The sequence below is a fragment of the Phaethon lepturus genome, unplaced genomic scaffold (assembly GCF_000687285.1).
Source record: "Phaethon lepturus isolate BGI_N335 unplaced genomic scaffold, ASM68728v1 scaffold24229, whole genome shotgun sequence".
NCBI lineage: Eukaryota > Metazoa > Chordata > Aves > Phaethontiformes > Phaethontidae > Phaethon > Phaethon lepturus.
This window is the reverse complement of record NW_010561611.1, coordinates 28,396-47,670: the sequence shown is the minus strand read 5'-3', so window position 1 is coordinate 47,670 and position 19,275 is coordinate 28,396. Positions and strand designations below refer to the sequence as shown.

General features: G+C 36.9%; 1 protein-coding gene across 1 annotated transcript in view; it reads right to left on the bottom strand.

The window, feature by feature from the left end:
- The window catches only part of STXBP4 (syntaxin binding protein 4), a 70,527-nt gene that overhangs the window by 24,739 nt on the left and 26,513 nt on the right, over positions 1–19,275 (bottom strand). Inside the window, exons 17-20 of the mRNA XM_010294062.1 lie at positions 14,537–14,713; positions 12,379–12,495; positions 11,802–11,851; positions 10,504–10,637 (exon numbers count right to left, since the gene is read on the bottom strand). Of these exons, the coding sequence (XP_010292364.1) occupies positions 10,504–10,637; positions 11,802–11,851; positions 12,379–12,495; positions 14,537–14,713 (478 nt within the window). The remainder of the gene's footprint in view (positions 1–10,503; positions 10,638–11,801; positions 11,852–12,378; positions 12,496–14,536; positions 14,714–19,275) is intronic.

Genomic DNA, 19,275 nt, shown 5'->3' with positions numbered 1-19,275 from the left:
CCGGGGGCGGGGGGCTCCCCCCCCCCCCGATTCCAGCCGCCCCTGGCTGAACTGTGCTGGCAAAGCAAGGGAAGAGGGAGGCAGCCCCGAGTTCGGGACACCGATCCGGGACCGATCTCGAGGTTCAGTTCCCGTCTCACCCGTGTGTTTCCTCTGGCTGTGAGCAATTTGCGTCTCCGTGCTATCAGATTTAGAACTTCCCTCCCTCACCCCCCATGTCAAAACATCCTGCTATAATTAAGGATTAACATACCAAAACTCTAAGCATTATGTCAACAGAAATAATAGAGGGACAGTTTAGGAAGTATTTACCATCCAGTAAAATTGTTGATTCTGGAGAGTTTTGACTTCAGTCTCCATAGTTACCAAGAGCAAGTACAACTCGTATGGCAAGAGGCACAAAGTCAATTAATTTTTTCATAGTGGGGTCACAGTATGAACTACACGAGTCCATAGACTTTTAAAGGTCTGCGCTGTAATGAAGTCTTCCTTCAGAGATGCTGGAAATTAACCTAACGAGACTGCACTAATCTCGTTAGCTCATCTGCATTTTAGGGTATAATAATATCACTTACTTGTTTTTCATTATTAAAATGTTTTGATTTGAAAGTCAGTACAGACAGTGCCTATTCAAAAGCTGACTCATCTTTTCTCGTTAAAGGTAAGTGAATGGAGAGGGAATAAATTGCTTTTCTAGCAGCAACAACAGATTTCTGAAATCTAGGTCACACTAACGAACTATCTCAAATACAGGCTTTAGCCATTGAATTGTCTTTTTCCTTGCTGTGAAACATTAAGAATAACATACATGTTTAATCACCAATAAATTAGCTAGCAACTTGTTCATAATTGATACTTTAAATATATTTTTTAATCTGATCAAGCTATAAAATTATTCCACCCTTATTAGTGTCACCTTTATTTAGCATCTCTGCTTGTACATAATTACTGTCGTGTTCTGATTATCTGACATCAAATTAAACAAGTGGAGTCTAATTTCTAGGTCTACAACAATACCCACAAGTAAGACCAGTTACAGGAAAACAATGTCATTCCTCACTCACATTCAACAAAATGGGGTTTTAGTCCAAGTAAGGAGAGTTCAGGGATAGTTCAGGATTTAAAACCTATTTGTAAATGGACATTTCTTTGAAATGTCATTGAAAAACAGGATTAGAATTTTGTAAGAGCTTGACTCACTCGATCAGATGTTTGAAATAAATAGGGTGTAATTCAATAAAGACAAAAGCGAAGTCCTACCCTAGGTGCGAATAATCAGCTGCACAACAGCAAGCGGGGTATGTCTAGCTAGGCTTTGGGGCTCAGCAGAAAAGGCTCTGGAAGTACAGGAAAGCCCAAACTTCATACGAATCAGGAACATGAAGCCACCAGGGACAGGGAGCACCATCTGGGGACATAAGAGCTCGTGTGCTATATATTAAAGCAAGCAAACTTATTATTCCATTTTTGTCTCCCACAGGAAGGTCTCAGCTACAGAACTCAATACAATCTTGATGACTTGGAGAGAATTCAGAGAAATACGAGGGTGATGAAATGGCTAGAAGACACGCTCTGTAAGGAAAAAATGAACAAACTGGTTTATTTTGGGGAACAGAAAACAGAGCGGGGACACGATATGGTCTTCAAGTATGTCAAAAGCTGCCACAAAGAGGAAAGTAGTAGGGTGTTCTCAATAACTAGGAGGATGAAGACAAGTAGCAATGAGCTTAAACTGCAATGTGGAGAATTTAGGCCAAAGGAAAAGCTTTCTAATGGCAAAGATAATTAAGGATGGGAATAGTTAGCCTACAGAAGCGGTGGAATATGCTAGACAAATAGCTGTTTGGATTAATGTACATATAATTCATGTTGCTGGAGGCAGGCGGATGCACTACCTAATTGCTGGAGGTCCTTTCTAACCAGATCCCCTGGTGGCAAGTACCACCTGAGTGCTAGTTTTGTAAACTTTTGTGTAATTTATATTACATGCAGACATTTCTTCTGCTTCCCATTTGCAAGGCATCTTTATGTCTTGTGTTCACAGGAGTAATGTATTTTAATTATATTATGTACCAAACAAGTCTTCACTTGTCTCCTTCGAAGTATTTGTTGTAAAACCAAACCAATCCTGGCCAAAGAAACAGGCTTTATAGTATGTTTTTTTTTGAGTCAGGGATCACTACCCACTCCAAAAATTCTCATAGATTATCATAATGAATCCTGTAATTGAAGAGAATGTAAAAGTGCTAAGGTTCTGTAAATCAGTTATAAGAGTTTTGTGGTTCAGTGGCTGTTGACAAACTACAGCTTGGAAACCGCAGCTATAATTTTAAATTACTTTGAAATACGTGGATAGCCATGCATTAAAAATTTAATCCGGATCAAGTACACAGCACTGAAATACAGCATCAAACATATTACAGTAAAAAAAGGCAAGAAACCAAAACCAGTAAAACATTTTCAGAAAGCTTTAATGGACCCTGTGGCTGTCTCCGTTCTAAGTCTATGCTTCCCCGTTAGGCAGTCTCCTTTTCTAATGAAGACTTTAAGGGGCTAAGACAGTGTAAAGGTGCTACTTGACACCGTTCCACAGTCAAAGCACCAACTGACATTTTTGGTCAATGAAAATACACTGTAGAAATATAACACACAGTAATGATGAACCAGAAACAAAGTATTTTTGTAAGTCCTTAAGAAACCTGACAGTTATCTAAGAATACAGAAGAATATTACCTATATTGAAATAGATTCTAGTAATAGTAGGTTACTATTCAGGAAGAAAAAAAAGCTGCTTTCAGGATTTCCTATCGATATGACACCTAGTCAGAAAAAAAATATTAAATTCAGGACACTTCTGTTAAATCCTTGCTCTTTTTTTTTTTTCTTTCCTATGAATCAGCGAGTGAGCTGCTTCATGGCTCAAATTCCTTCTTAAAATGGGGATAATGATTTTAATCAAGGTGTACAGATGATGTAAATAAAGCAGATCATATTAGATTTACAGACTGAAGAATGGACTCGTCTCACAGGTCTAATGCTCCATTTTAAACTTAATTTCCATGCACACTCATTTTAATTTAATTTATATTGGAAATAATTTAAATATTGTACGCTATTACATTTCTGAAGTGGAACAATTCCTTTCTCTTGCAATGAAGCATTTTCTTGGACAGATTTTCTTGCTGGAATTACAGTTCTATGAACACTGTCAAAATTACAACTCCTTATTCTTATTTACCATGCAGGCAAAAATGGAAATTCACATGATTTCCAGAAAACTCAAAGTTTTGCTACAAGTAAACAGTTATGTAGAATAAGTTTCTGAATTCCTGTCTGTGCCCTTACAAAATTGTATGAAATACGATTGGATTTTTTCCCTGAGGATTATAGAAGCCATTTTCCCTGTTACGCAACTTTGAATTTTAATTTTTCTGAAAGTAGGTAAGTTGTTCACCTTCAGGTTTCTTACTGTGATCTGATTTGCAGTATATCTAAAGAGTTGCTGATAAGTTATCAATTTTTTAATGAAACATTCTCATTTTCAGAATGAGGCAAAAATTCAACAGTGTCTAAATTACAGGGTAAAAGGGATCCACTTCTCATCTCACGTGTATTTGATAATTTTAATTGTTCCAATACATAACAAGTCAAGGGTTATTCTCAGTTTACACCATTGAAGATGTAGAAGGAAAATTACTAAGTTTTGTTTCAATTCCCAAACTATATTCCTGTGTTGCACTAGCAAAGTTTTCAGATCAGTAATGAGAGTACTCTACAATTTAATAAAAAATAGTATTAAAATTTTTTACTATCTAAAGTTTAATTTTTTGGACAAACTATCAGTTTGTATAGTAGCCACTGTCTGTGCATAGTGCCACTCGCTCACAGTGCGTGACTGGTAGCGGGTCCGGAGCGCACGTTGAACTTCCTATAAAGTTTCCCGTTGAGCAGAGCTGAAAACCAGAAAACCACTGCCCCACAGAGACTACATCAAGCGATGCATTCAGCAGCAGCATGAAGCTCCGGTCTTGCTCTATCTTGTCTTGCCCTATATTGTCTTTACAAGACGAGACTGAGCAAACAAGAAAGTAACTACATTTCGAATTCAAGACAAACTGGGAGATGCTTCAGTTACATAAGGAAGAGGTTTTATGTCTCATGTTGCCTTCAGAACTCAGTGGAGGCCAGGAAGACATGCTAGATGCACACCTGACTCCTGCTCTTTTGTAAGGAAAAATGGATTCTGGAGCATTGTTCTTGAGAAGTTGACAATCTTTGGTATAATGCCATGATGCTACATGAGGAATACAGTGCCAATATTCTGCAGCAAAAGACAGCAGTCCCCACGAGCTCAATATTCAGCATGATTCTGCAAGTAGAAGGAGCCACTGATGACCAGGTCATATTCCAAAATTACCAATGTGATTCTGGGATTTATCTTTTTTTAAAAAATGTCAACTCAGTAAAGGATTCAGCAGTAAGAAGTTCATTTAATAACTTAATATTGTTACTTTCTGCAAAAATGAAATTACCCTCCCATTAAGTATTTTTCTTCTGAGGGAAAAAATCTTCAACCTTCAGGGACTAGCAAAACTGTGAAGTTTTCCACTGGATAAAACAGTTGACAAATTCTCTTTTGGGAAAACTCACCTCTTTTGTTGTTGTTGAAACTTTCAAAGGAATAATACATTGTAATTATCTTTAAAGCATACAGCATCGATTTTAAGATTTACTTCTTTTGCTATTCAAAAACTATTAAGAAGGGGAGCTGTACAGATGCATTAGGATATACATTGTATAATTTAATAGGTCTCTTCTATTTCTGATTTCAGTAATTCACTGAAATATTTATGGCCTTGCCAGAAAAATGAATACACAAGAGTTATCTCTTTAGTTGTCATTATGCTGCTCCTTCCCCAGCAGTTCTTCCTGTAAGGAAGAAAAGGTACAGTTCTAGTTTATTAGCTGAAAGAATATTAAAGGCATGCTGTCCTCCCAATGCAGAACTCTCCCCACAAAGATGATCTTGCAGGAAATAATTTTCTCTGTCTGATATGAAAAATATAAAAAGACATAGCAGCATGAGCTTCAGCGAACGCTAGCAATCAGACAGTGTTCTTGGGGCCAACAGAAGACTCCTATTTTGATATTCAGCCTCTGCAAATGCATCTTTAATATCACTAGCCTAATTAGCAAAAGTCAAATTAGCCAGTGTATGCCCATCTTAAAATTACATCTGGATTGTGATGTACAGAGATAAACCAAAAAGGGGAGGGGGGAAGCAGCCCATGCTTACATGTCAACTTTGTCAGAGCTCTCCTGATGAACTACAGCCAATTATCCGTGCAAAATTACAGTCCTGTTGTATCTTTAATTTCAGGAACAAAATAGTAATAATGTATATGGCATTAATTCTGTTGTAATAAACAAACACACCAGGACTGCAAGAAATAAATAAAAGAAGTATGAATACTTAACAATATTCTCTCTTCTCAAAGAAGCAAAATTGTTACTTGCAAAGGCTTGCTACTCTACCTTATAACTTTGTTCCACCCACACTGTCAAAATAATGGGAAGGGACAACTAACACTTTGCTGAATACGGAATGGTTTTGGCAATTGACCATAATATAGTTCAAAAAACTAAACTGAAGAAATAGATTCCATATTTCAGCTTTTAATGCCTGAGATGTAAGATTTTGCCTGGGGTCCAAAAATCAAAAGCAACTTAACTGTCAAGAGAACATGCACTAATGGATGCTGACCATAGGAAAATGAATACGAAAACCGGGCAACTAAACTGCCTGTAAGGTCTTCATAATCAAACGTACTGTGACTAGCAAGATCAACATCAGCAAGTAAGGAAGATTTTTGGAAGCTATATTAATTTGGAGATCATTTTAGTGAACTTCAGCATGATTGCCAGATCATCAGATCCCAGGCTGACAACAGATTAAAGGAACACGATGGGGAAAAACCGTTCATGATACACTGCTTGAGCGCCTGCTCAGCAGAGAAGCAGGCTTCATAGCACTTGATGGATACTGATGACTGGGATTATATCAACAAGAGCAAGACTGTATTTTTGGATAGAAATTTCAGAGTCAGAGCGAGGAAATTAGCAGTCAAAATACTTGAAAGCTGCATTATACTAGTGCACATTTCAAAATGCCAATTGCCTGCTATTTTATGAAGAGGTAACTATGTTCCAGGGTTAATCAGATTTTGGCCATTACCAGTACCAAGTGTACTTCTTTTCTATTTTTGTAATAGAAAAGAGGAAAATGCTTTCTCAAATCTTTTTAGCATGATTTGCACCATATGGTTTACTAAGTGCAGCCAGCAACTACTTTTAAATGCTACAGTTCTTTCACTGAGGCATTATTATCCTTTGTATGATAAAAGTAATTTTATGTCTTCAGGAGATGCTTGTATTCTACAAAGCAGAAAGGCCTCTCAAGACTCCGTTTCTAAAAATAGCTTACAGTCTTTCATGAAGATGAAGGATGAATCTTTCAAGGGATGAGCTTGATTATTCTTATTACTTTCTTATTTGCATTTCTGGATCTTGAGGATCCTGTAGTAGTGAGCACTGGAAAACAGATTTTTTTTTTTTAAACAGAGTCTTCACTTGAAGCCAAACTGACTTCACATAGCTGTCATTCAACCTACAAAGCTGAAAACTGATCTGCAGCATTATCACAAGGCAACATACACTTGGAGATTTTCAGGAATACACTGAACTTCTTTAAATGTCTTCCCTCAGGCAAAATGTCTTGCTATTATGGAGGAAGAGGACAGTTTGTGTGGCCAATTCATAAATGTGTCATTTTGACTTAGTTGTCAAGGATGATCTTTAACAAGGGAAGCAATTTTCTTTTGGAAGAACACTCCACAAACCTTGTCTTTGCACCTAGACTTTGTTTCACATGTATTGTAAATTAATCAAAAAGGTATTTTGGCTAGGGCTCTTTTACTTCATGTTGTACAAAATGAAGCAAATAATGAAAGAGAAGTTCTATTTAGAAAGTAGAGTCTATCACGATGGTTGCCCAACTATATGTTTTTATCCATTTAGCAATCTCAAAAATACTAACTCCAATTCTCTAAGAATTCATTAACTAATAACTACGTTGTGGACATCTTTCCGTGAAAAAGGAAAACCTTCAGTCTGCAATGTAATGTCTATTACACTTTTTTCTTTGCTATATGGTATTTATGAAATGCTACATACACGAGAGCCCCCTTTTTATGACAGCCCATCTGCAAGAAAACTGAAGATGACATGGGAAACATTTTGTGAGAATCTGGCACAGACAACTGCAGACAGAATGCTATTAAATAGTTACTCTGCCTTAACTACTTTTTTGTTGAGAGAGAGAGAGAAAGCAAGGTTTAAAGCTTTAATCTCATACACAAGCTCGTCAGAGCCCAGATCTATCCGTAATACTCTCCAAATCAGAATGAACTCAGAAGGATGACATTCAATCTTTAAATCCTTCTCTGCAGAGCTATTTTTAACTCTCAGGTTCATAAAATGGATCCCTGCTGTGGCTCCAGAGCTTTCTAACATGTATCCCACCTATTACGTTTGACACAACCACATGTTAGAATTCAGAGTCTTACTTCTAAATGCAACTTCCTTGCACAATTTCCTGTGTGGTATGATAGACCTCTACCATTGTCACTGGTGGAAAACCAATTATCTTCTCTCCTGGCCACTGTTATTCTTTTCACTTCCACCAGTAACAATAATTCTAAAATTCTGGACATTTCTGAAGAGTTTTTTTATCTTATTTTGCTTTCTTCTCCACAGAGTGATGTAATAAATAAATGTTGCATAAATAATATCAAATAAGACATTTTTCATATCTTGAAACATTTCCTCAACAAATATATTTATTCAGTCCCTTTCTAAATTAATTCCCAACAATGTAAAAAGGATATTCAAATCTTTGATACAATGATTATTGGCAACCGTAATTCACCAGCTTTCAAAAAACTCCTGTAACTCGTCAGGCCATTTCTGTTTTAGTTTTGCAAATCAATCCATCTAAACCAGATGAGCACTGACATGTCTGCTCAAGTACAGGTAAATACGATCAAAACATAAAATCACTTCGATGATCTGAACTGGGAATTGTATAATAAGCCACAGTTGTTTCTTAGATTTCCAACTGCATGCAGTTTATAACAGTAAATGCTCATGAACTAGCGTAATTTTTACCAATGGGAACAGATTTCTGTTAATGACCTGAGGATATACGTGTATCTCCAAATGAAACTGCAGGCTACGTTCACCCCCTACAGCAATAAGATCTTCATTAAGACACTTTGATGTAAATGTGTTCATATAAATTGAGCAGAATAACATTTTGTAAACATTCCGGAATGAAAATAGAGCATTAGAGTCAGGAAATTCTGCTAGTTCTACATGATTCTGGAAATCTTCATATCCCTCATTTTGGCATTAATTTTCTGCTTTAAGTTTTTCAGGAAAAAATGTACTCTGGAATAAATTTATATTCTAATTATAGTTTGATGAAGGTGCATAGTGAACTGACACTGAACCTCCACTGTCCTCTGGTGCTATGAATGATTCACATCCAATTTTAAATAAAAATATCTATCTTCTTTGCTAATGAACTGATACCAGATTTAAAAGGTCTGGAGGATTTGTTTCCTCAAGGGCATTTCCTGACTTCAAAACTCACATTAAAAATCCAGAACAATAATGCTCTGATTTTCTAAAAATTTGGAGAAATCTCATTCTGATGCATCCTTTGCATCTTGGAAGAAGGATCTGTATCTGTATGGTTTAAGATACTGAGTTATTAAAACTTATATTCCAAAAATTCCATTGACTTAGACTGCATTCACCATTTTTGTTTAACACCCATCAAGGTCAACGGAAATATTCCCACCAATGAGTTTCAATGAGTTTCAGGTGACGTCTTTTGAGAGCAGGAAACCCCAGCCGCTAGAATCCCATGTGATGCTTACTTCTGACTTCTTCCTAACCTTTAGATCAAGATGATCTTGAACTACAGAAAGTCCTTGGTATATTGTTTTTGGAAGAGTGATAAATGCTATTAACAGAACCAAAATAACTTTTTAATACTATACTTCCATTTTGCCTTTCATGAGGTCTTTATTAGATAACAGCCTGTTGATGAACCCAGAAGTAAAGAGACTGTGCAAAGTGCAAGGGAAACAGAAGAACAAAAGTAAAAAGAAAAACTGAATCTGCTGAGACATCTCTATATGACCTGCTTTGTGGCAGCAAAAAGTCTCCAGTACCATCCCTTGGCTTTACTGCACTCTGTAACAGGCGACTAATTTCAGCTTGCATAGAACTGATCACTTGCTCAGTCAACCCTTCTAGAATGGGATGAAATGTATTATAAATCTCTGAATTATTAGGTCTTTTCAGAAATGTCTACCTACTCCTAGGTTAAATCTCAAAAGAATAAATATTTTCTTGATTTATTAAATCACCACATTCTTATTAAAGGCTAGTAAAAGAGGAACAAAAGTCCTCTGTTTGGCTTAATAAAAACAGAAGAAATTTTCAACTGGCAATTAACAAAGCAACATACATGCTATCAGAAATAACTTAAGGAAATACCAGATGCATTTTCCCCGGACAAATATTTATGATCCGAAAATATTCTGTGACTTCATTATAATTCAAAACACTGTTTGTTGCAAAGATTTATTTAATTTACTTTTTTTGTTCTTTGTTTTCTGCAAAAGTCTCACTATTAGTCACTCCGCAACCTTCAGTGAATTAGAAAATATACACAATTTACTTAAGTAAGGTCATTATTATTACACACGTTTGACACTAGTAAAATGCATGCAATGAACTACCCTGGGATATCTGCTTAAAGTTAAGGAGGAAATGCGCTTACTATTTTAGGGGCATTAATAAGGAAAACCACTTCTAGACAGAAACTAGTTTTTCCTCATTCTGCATTCTGTATCAGTCCTAGGAAGTACTGACTAGATCTTAAACAGCCAGAGTTGAGGCAGCTCTGTAATCTTGGAATGAAATGGAAAAATAATACAGTGAACAAATTCTACTGGGTGCAGCACGCAACAGAAAAGTGGCCAAATCACCTTATGAGAAGTGCCCAATTGTAGGAGAAGGTTCTGACTGTGGGTAGGGTAAGTTTCGGTTACGGTAAGCGTTAGGGTTAGAAAAACAAAGGGCATTAGCAGCAGCAGCCCTTTTCCTGCGTTTGTAGGTCTTCCACCATTCTGAAAAACACTGGACTCTTGGATCCCTTACCTACACCACAGTCCTAACCCAATCCAAACAGAACCTCTACTCAGGATCCTTTTTCCACCTTTAGAAAAAAAAAAACCTCACATGGTGACTACCAAAACACACTACTCAATTAGCAAGCAAAATGCTAAAGCTGCAACATGTGATGGAAGAAAGGAAGTATTTATGCACGTGTACACGTGCAGACATGCAAAGACGCATACACTCACTCACAATCTACTTCCAATATGGCACGGACAGACTTGGCAAGGTCTCTGGCTTCTGCTGCAAGAGCAGTTGTGACAGTAGGTCCAATCCTTCCCAACCGTGCTAGAAGTGCTTTAGTAGACAACGTTGTTCTTCTGTCACTAACAGAGCAAAAAATAATAAGAGTTTATTTGTAAGATTATAGGAGAAATGGTTACTCTTACTAAAGTAAACTTGTGTTTCTAGGTTGGTTTTGGTCTCGTGTGAACAAAAAAGATTCATACTACCAAACTGATGAGTTTGCCTCAGAAGCAGCTCTGTCTGTACAATAAAGGTATCAGGAAAGTTCAATTCAAACAATATTCGTGACTCAAAATCTAGTGTCAAGAACTCAGTAGGTGTCAGGAAAATAACTTAAAAGTAAGTTTCATATTAGCATTTAAGAAGGGAGACTGCTTTAGAGGATCCCATTCTTATCTTCTACACTGTCAGTGAGTCAGTTTGTCACCGTGGCTTTGTGTTTTATACTTCAATCCATTTACTAAAATAAACTCTACAATTTTTATAAAGCATCCAACATCACTCTTGTGCAGCAACAACAGGAACTGCATTTAATTGATTAGAATTAGCATATGAGAACAGACGCCTACAATATGACAGTTGACCTGATCCTGCAGATCTTTTTGCAATCAAGTTCCAGCTAACTTCACTTAAATAGATTTGATTTCCTTGAGAGCTTTACTGAAAAGATGGCATGACAGAGACCAAAAAAATTAACTGTTACACAAATATTAATGGAAGACTATCTGGGCTATATAGGCACAATGATGCTGATATTCTGAAGGACCAAAGGCTGCTCTAAATCTTGTTGAATATTCCTAGGTACCTTTCTAAACAAGAAAAGTAATAAAACTTCAATGGACATACATGTTATCAGTTTATTTATACGCTACTGGATTAATGATGATGATGCAAAATCACTTGGGCAAATCTAAAAAATTAAAAAAAATAATTATAACCAAATGTTAAGGTTCCTTGCAATTTTAACTAATCCTTTGCACATTATAATTACTTTATGGAAACATCCAGGCAACCATAGCTTTGATTTAATTCTCAGGTTTTTAATGAAGCTGTATGCTGAAAGCCTAATTTATAATTCAAGCCATTCCCTCTCCTCCAATAAAATGACACACAGAAACATACAGGAAAAAATATAGGAAAAATAGCTATAAGACAGTTTTTGGAGACTTTGAAACAATAACAGAGTTTTTCAATATTAATATTGCCATTTTAATAAATTATTAATAAATATGCCATTTTGTTACCTTAAAACTGTTGAGGAAGTAGAGTTATCTGAAAGTATTTCATGCACAACCTGTTGGCCACAGTCAAGAAGTTAACAGTTTATAGATCAACACAATCAAAAAGTTAATACCTTATAAATTGATGTTCTACTTGGGTGGGGGGGATTTGATTTGTCATTAAAGAGTCTAGTCTCTCCCAGTCAGAAGTGTGAAAGTAAAAACCAAGATATTATAACGTCTTTAAATGAAATAAATACAATAACGTAATTTTTTTGTTTCATAGCATTTCAAAATATTATAAAATACTACTTTTTCTGCCTTTTTCCTCTGGGGAATCTTACAGAAATTGATATGATTTGTGAAAAGTCAGGTGAAAAAAATTATCTGATCAGTTTAATTTGTTTGGTGTACAGCAAAACATAAAGATTAAGTAAATTCCTACATGGATCTGTATACTTATATACCATCTTTATTTCTACCACTGAAAGAACCTCTGCTGCAAACCAGTTTATAATCAGTTTACTATGTTTATTCCTTAGAAATATCAACACAAAACTTTTCCAAATAAATTATTGCTAAAAATGAAAGGCAAAGTTACCTCTACAAATTGCAGCAATTTTTCAGTAGCCACCTCAAAGGTCTTCCTAGCCGATTCTGATTTCCGCAGCTGGCAGTCAAGCACTGTAACTCGTTTTCTCAAGTCTTGGATGTTATCCTGGGAAAGATATTTTAACACTTTTATTCTAATCACTTTCTCCCATGGCTTACAGAGATACACAGTGTGAACTGAAGTGGATGTCCGAAATGTTTAACGCACACTCTTTTCTACACTTCTGAAAAACATAGCTGCTCCTGGGGCAGGTATGCCTGATCTGCTAGTAAATCAGCTCCCAAACTGCAACAGATTTTGGCAAATGACATAAAGGTAAATGGAAATTGGCAGCTAACAACAGTGACAGGGCTGAAACAGTTGAACTGATTCGTGAATGGATCAAAAATACCACCCGATGGTGACAGTATCTGTCAGTAGGGTGGCATAAATCACCAGTATGTGAACAAACACAGTCCACTAGTTTGCATCTGTACGTCCTTCATCCAACAGAGTGATTATGACACATCTTGGAGAAAATTACCCCCTAGGATTTCCCTACGTGCACTTGTATAACCTATTGATCAGTGTTACGCATCCCTCTGTACTTCAGTTACAGAGAACGTGAGCCCCATTCGATCGAGTTCTGGAGGTTCCAGGTTTCAGCCTGAGTCCCTGGCACCGTTCGTGTGAGAGGACCACAAGTAAAGTCTTCACATGTATGTGGGCATGTTTGTTTAGCTAAGCTGTCTGCTGAACAGATGATCTAGACCAAAATACTCTCCAAAATTAAGAAAATATCACTATCCTTAAAAATAAACTTTTACATCACTGTAGGTGATCTTTTCTGAAAGCCCACTGCCTACTATAAAACTCTCACAAAAACCCACCAAAACCTACTTATTATCTCGACTTGAAGCAAACGAGCACACACGTTTGTTTGTACACACTGAACAAAGCTGCAGAATCACAATCGCTCTGAACATCAAAGAATCTGTTGATAATTCTTTGGTAATCTCACTGTCCACTATTGGAGAAGGAGCTAGGAAGCCCTCAGAGGGACCTCACGCTTTTATAACAAAAAGAGTATACTGTACAGTTGGTACCTACTTGATACTGCTTCTTTTGAATAAGAAATGCAGAGAATCAAATCTCAACTTAGATATTTGAGTGCTCACTCAGAATTTCAGGAATCCAAGCTAGCATTTCAGAAACAAATCTCTAAGAAAGCAACCCACATGCTCTGAACTTCTTGAAACTTTGATATTTATTCAAGTCCTAGAAAACAAACAGTGCTTCAAAAACACCTGACATAAAAGGTAGGGCATCGCACCCAGATGTTCAGAAAGAAGAACTTCTAGGGTGTGATTCATCTCATCACACACACTCACAATTAGATGAGAGGAATTCCTCCCTGGGAGCTACAAGTACTTACTATGTCGCTTCTTTGCGAGCTTGCATACCGTAGAGCTCGGTTTTACCTTTTAATACCTTGTAATACTGAATTATTTGTCCTGATGAAACAAGGCAATGTTTCCATAGGTTTTCTTCAATCAATTCATATGCACATCCATTTTTCATGAGAAAAACAAGGTAAACACACAAATGCCAACCTGCTTGCACTTGCTCAAACTGCATGTAGAAAATGGATCAGCAGTTATGGGGAAAAATTTAAAAGTGCCTCCAATATTTTATTCCCTAGCATGTTTTAAAATGTCTCACTGGACATGAAGTGGTTTTAAAATACGAGGCTCAATTGAAAAAAGAAAAATTTTTAGCAGGATACTGTTAGTAGCGTTTAAATGATTATCTTGATTAAATCTAAATTTACTTAAGAACAATACTGGACAAAAGCATACAAATATGTGTATAGTCTTTAAAGACAATATATCTGCAGTCCAGAAACTATTCCATGCTCTAATGCTTGAAAGATGTGCCATTTTGACCGATGACCCACATATGCTTCTAGCTCCTATTTTTCCAGCCCAAAGATATCTGGATAAGGGAAGACTCGTACACTCCACATTACCCCCTTCACTACGCATCATTCCAGTTATTGAATAATACAAGACAAACAGTGACCTACTTTAGAAAAGCAGATGAAAAGAAAACGAAAACAAGATACATGACAACAGCAAGGAAACCATGGTAACTACAACAGGCTTACTTTATTTTGGCCAGAATGATCAGTGAGTTGAGCCTTCAGCTCTACAATTTCAGCTTCTAACAGGCGAATTACTTCTTCATAGTCCATCTCCATTCCACGAGCCTGCCTCTGTGCAGCTTCTGCAAGATGAATCCTACTTCTCAGGGCTCTTGTCTCTTCCACAGCTGCCTTGGCTTCCTATAGATGTAGAATTTAGTTGAAAACTTCCAACTCCAGCTAACATAGCAGTACAGATTTAGCTCAAAAGTACTGCAGTTGGCATTAGGGCTACCTTTTAGTATTTATGGTTAGATGGTTCGATTGCTAATTTTTAAGTGTATGATTTGTAAATAACTGGTATTTACAGAGAGATGTAATTTCCCTAATAAATTAAGTCATTAATTCTATGATTACTCTAAAACTCATTGAATGAAATGTTTTATAGAAATGCACCTGATGCTGTTAATCTGCCCCATTACTTCCATACTAAAAAAGTACTTTAAAGAGATGTTATTTCATGATATTATTATTGCCCGAATTCACACTCAGTTCAGAGTTTGCACATTGTGTACGTGTAATTCTAATGCAAGTATTCAGTCCACACTGTTCTCAAAGTGTTGGGTTTTATTTTTCTGCCTAGTTCTTGCTCTTACATTGTTATCCTGTATTATCACAGAAGAGTGTTATATAAAATTTATATACAAATACTGTATGGAAAACAGGAAATTAGAAACTGTTAGCTTTTAATTCAGCTAAAGTAGTCCTAAATGTTGTAAAATCTGATTTCAAGAAGGATACTGCTCAGTGCATTTTACTACTGAATATTAATTCAAGTTAACTTTGATTTGTAAATTGAGAAAGTCAAACCAAAGGTCTGGACAACAGGTGAGTTTACACTAGGGAAAAACAAACAAACTGCTCATAAAAAATGTAGACATACACGCTCACTGGCACCAAACCCAGAAAACCATCTTTCCCCTTAGCTTTTTATTAACCTGTGGGAAAAGTTACTTTATAAGAATTGTCTAAATCCTTAAAGTTATAAGCTTTAAACATACAAATTCACAGAGACAGAAATTCTTTGAACAAATTCCTCAGTGAAGGATACTTGGGTGAATATCCTATTCCTAGTCTAGCTATTATATCTTATTATTATAACTATATCCTGGTTGGGAATGGAACTAGAGGGGAAGCAGGTAAGGGTAGAGGAGAAACACACCATGAATTCTAATAAGTAGGAAATAACCTTCTAGAATCTAGGCTTGAAATCACTGTTTCTGAAAAAACTAGATGACCAAATCTTCCTATTTTTGTGGAAGAAATGTCATATAATATTTAACAGGTGTCATAATATAAATGTCTAGAGAGGTCAGTTAGGCTTACAAAAGCAGATCTAATTCTATTGTTTTCTAACTTAGAAGCATTTCTTCTATGCAATCAGTATCCTTCAATCAGGTTTTCCTATACTTTGTCATAATGTTTTTTCTGTAAAATGATCTACCAATCTCAGTTTCAGATTACTTTTAACCTGTATACTGTTAGTCTTAATAAACAATATGTATTTATTTCAGGCCATAAGTAAACTAATCTCAATAACATACATAGAGAGGACATCATCATCCTGATATTTACAATGGTTTTGCAATATAATACCAATTTGGATGATTGCCAGGGACATTCTGAACTCTTAGAAAATAAAGCATTAGAAGAAGTAATCACACATGCAGCAAACAGCAACATCATCAGTGAATACAGATGACATTGGTGTTGCACAGTTTAGAGGCTTCTGTTCTAGGAACACAAGTGATAAGAGACACATTTAAGTAACCTTTAATTTGACAGCAAGTATAATGATTTTTTTTTTCCTTTTCTTTTGGAAACACAAAGCATGAGGTGAGCCTATTCTACATGATGATCATCTCCACCTGGCATCACAGACTATTCAAAAGCTTATTGCTGCTCGTCCGTTAGCCAGCCAGCCCGTTTTACAGTCGTCTGCCCGCGCAGCACTAAAAGCAGCGCAAGGGGCCATCACTGAAAGCGCTCACTGAAAGACCACCAGAACAATCCATCCCTCCTGCAAGCTGCTCAGAGCAGTTCTTTTTCCTAGAAACAATTCAGGGAACACAGGGGCTTCTAAGAAGTTACGAACCGACAGAAGTAGAGGTCTGTAGGGGCATTTTCTGTGGCTCAACAGCAAGAAAAGCTGGGCCCTACTGATACAGAGGATGATTTAGTAGCCTTCAGTAGCAAAGGTATGCTTCAGTAATATAAATGAAACGTAAATTCAGACTAATATAAATGAACACAGAGGCCTTGACAAAGGGTGGAATCTTAAAAATGCACACATAGGAATTACTTAAATAAATTGACATCAGAAAACTCATGGGAAAATTACTATAATGAAAAGGGGAAGTCTTAATTTTGAAGTAAGACCTCCTTGAGATAAAGGTTTAATCTCTCATAATCCAGAATTGCCTTTACTCCTCCATTGTTTTTTCAGAAACCCAATGGTTGAATATTAATTTCTCTGTAATAGCAGACTAAGTACGACCAGATTTCAACAGTGAAAGACCTAAAGGAATAATTAACGAACAATGGATTCTTAAATTACAATGAAACGATTATCCACACTACAACTGTATTAGCAAAATTTTCTGACAAACCAGAGCTGTTTGCTAGAGCAGGGAGGCACAAAGGGAAACAATACCGTCAGGTTTCCCAGTTCTACAGTTACCGAAGCTGGCACTGGTGGGTTCTCTTACTTTCGCAGGTAAGGGGCCCCCACCAGTGAAGAACCGATGGTTACAGCATGCTTCAGCAACGATTTCTCTTGTCCCATTCAACTGCTTGTATGAAGACTCAACAGAAATGGAATTTGCAGTTGCTAATATTTCATCTATATAAATGCCTGATGGGACCAGTTGTCCTAACCTGGTATGAAGCTACTACAACAAATAAGAAACTACAGGCTGGAGGAGAGAAGCTGCATCCTTACAGAATCAGTTTCAAGGTAGAGGTTTCTTTCAAAGCCAGGTTCTATTTCTTCCTTGGATAAATTCAAGTGTCAGGAGAAAGTTTTATCTGAGTAATATTCCAGCCACCGCAAACAACAAAGGTGTCCTTTTAAACTACATGAAAAATTGTAGTTACAATTCAATTATGTTTATTCATCAATTTTACAAAAATTGTATGCTGAAAACATCCTTTGAAAGAACTTTGAGTATCTTTACTATATATAAAAATAAAAAAGGTAATAAAATAAAAATAAACCCAACACCCCTTTCAGGCAGGATGAAAGAAATGATATACTACTTCCAAAACAGCAGTCATTCAAGTCCTAGCCTTCAAAGCACCTCTCTTCCTCTTTCATAATATAAGCATAGAATAGCAAACCTTAGCCCTGTGAAATACAAGTCCAGCAGTACGGGATACCACAAACAGTGTCCTATCTTTATGACCTTTTACATTTACTATGTTTAGCTGAGGTGCTTCAGCTGATGATAACTGCATAAAAAAGCTCTAGTAAAGAAGAGATCATTCAGGTTGGTATGACTGGGGACTTTAAGGCAGTGCAGATACAGTCAGGCTCATCCAGGAAGATAAAAGACACCATTATAGATTTCACATTCATGGCGTTGACAAGACGTCAGGTACTGAAAAGTGCCTTTCTATGCTTTATGCCAATTTCAGCTTCCATATAATTTCAAGGAAGACCTAAAGATAGTGCTGTATCACCATCTCAAAGTAAAAATGTATCAATTAATATATTTTAATTGCCATAGACCAATATCAGAAAATAATGACTACCTCATTTCAAATTTAGCAATATTTCTAATCTTAAGAGTTGTGCTGATTAGAGTTAATCTTCTTCACAGTAGCTAGTACGGGGCTGTGTTTTGGATTTGTGCTGAAAACAGTGCACGTTTCCGGTATCGCTGAGCAGTGCTGACACACAGTCAAGGCCTTTCCTGCTCCTCACACCACCCCACCAGCGAGGAGGCTGGGGGTGCACAGGCAGTTGGGAGGGGACACAGCCGGGACAGCTGACCCCAACTGACAAAGGGATATTCCAGCCCATATGGCGTCATGCTCAGAACATAAAGCTGGGGAAAGAAGAAGGAAGGGGGAGATGTTTGGAGTGATGGCGTTTGTCACCGTTAGGCGTGATGGAGCCCGGCTTTCCTGGAGACGGCTGAACCCCTGCCTGCCCATGGGAAGTGGTCAATGAATTCCTCATTTTGCTTTGCTTGCGTGTGCAGCTTTTGCTTTACCTGTTAAACTGCCTTTATCTCAACCCATCAGTTTTCTCACTTTTACTCTTCCAAGTCTCTCTCCCACCCCACCAGCGGAGGAGTGAGCGAGCGGCTGTGTGGGGCTGAGTTGCCGGCTGGGGTTAAACCACGACAAGAGTTTGTTTATCCTGTTAGCTACCAATTCAAGCACCACTTAATGAATGGGTACTAACAAAACATGTCCATGAACCAGAATATTTGTACACCTGTCCTAATTAAGCTGTAATCTTTGCAATTCACAATTAGCAGACAATAGACATACCACAAAAGATACTCCTATATATGGTTGGTAGCCGGCATCCTAATTTAAAACCTTGTTTTTTCAGGGAAGCAGTGATTTTAAAAAAAAAAAGTTTAAATTGTGCTGAATTCAGAAGACCTTAAGCACATACTTAAGTGGGTTGGTTTGTTTACTTTTAATCAGGCCATTAGGGCTCAATAATGTACCCATTAACTCATTTAACT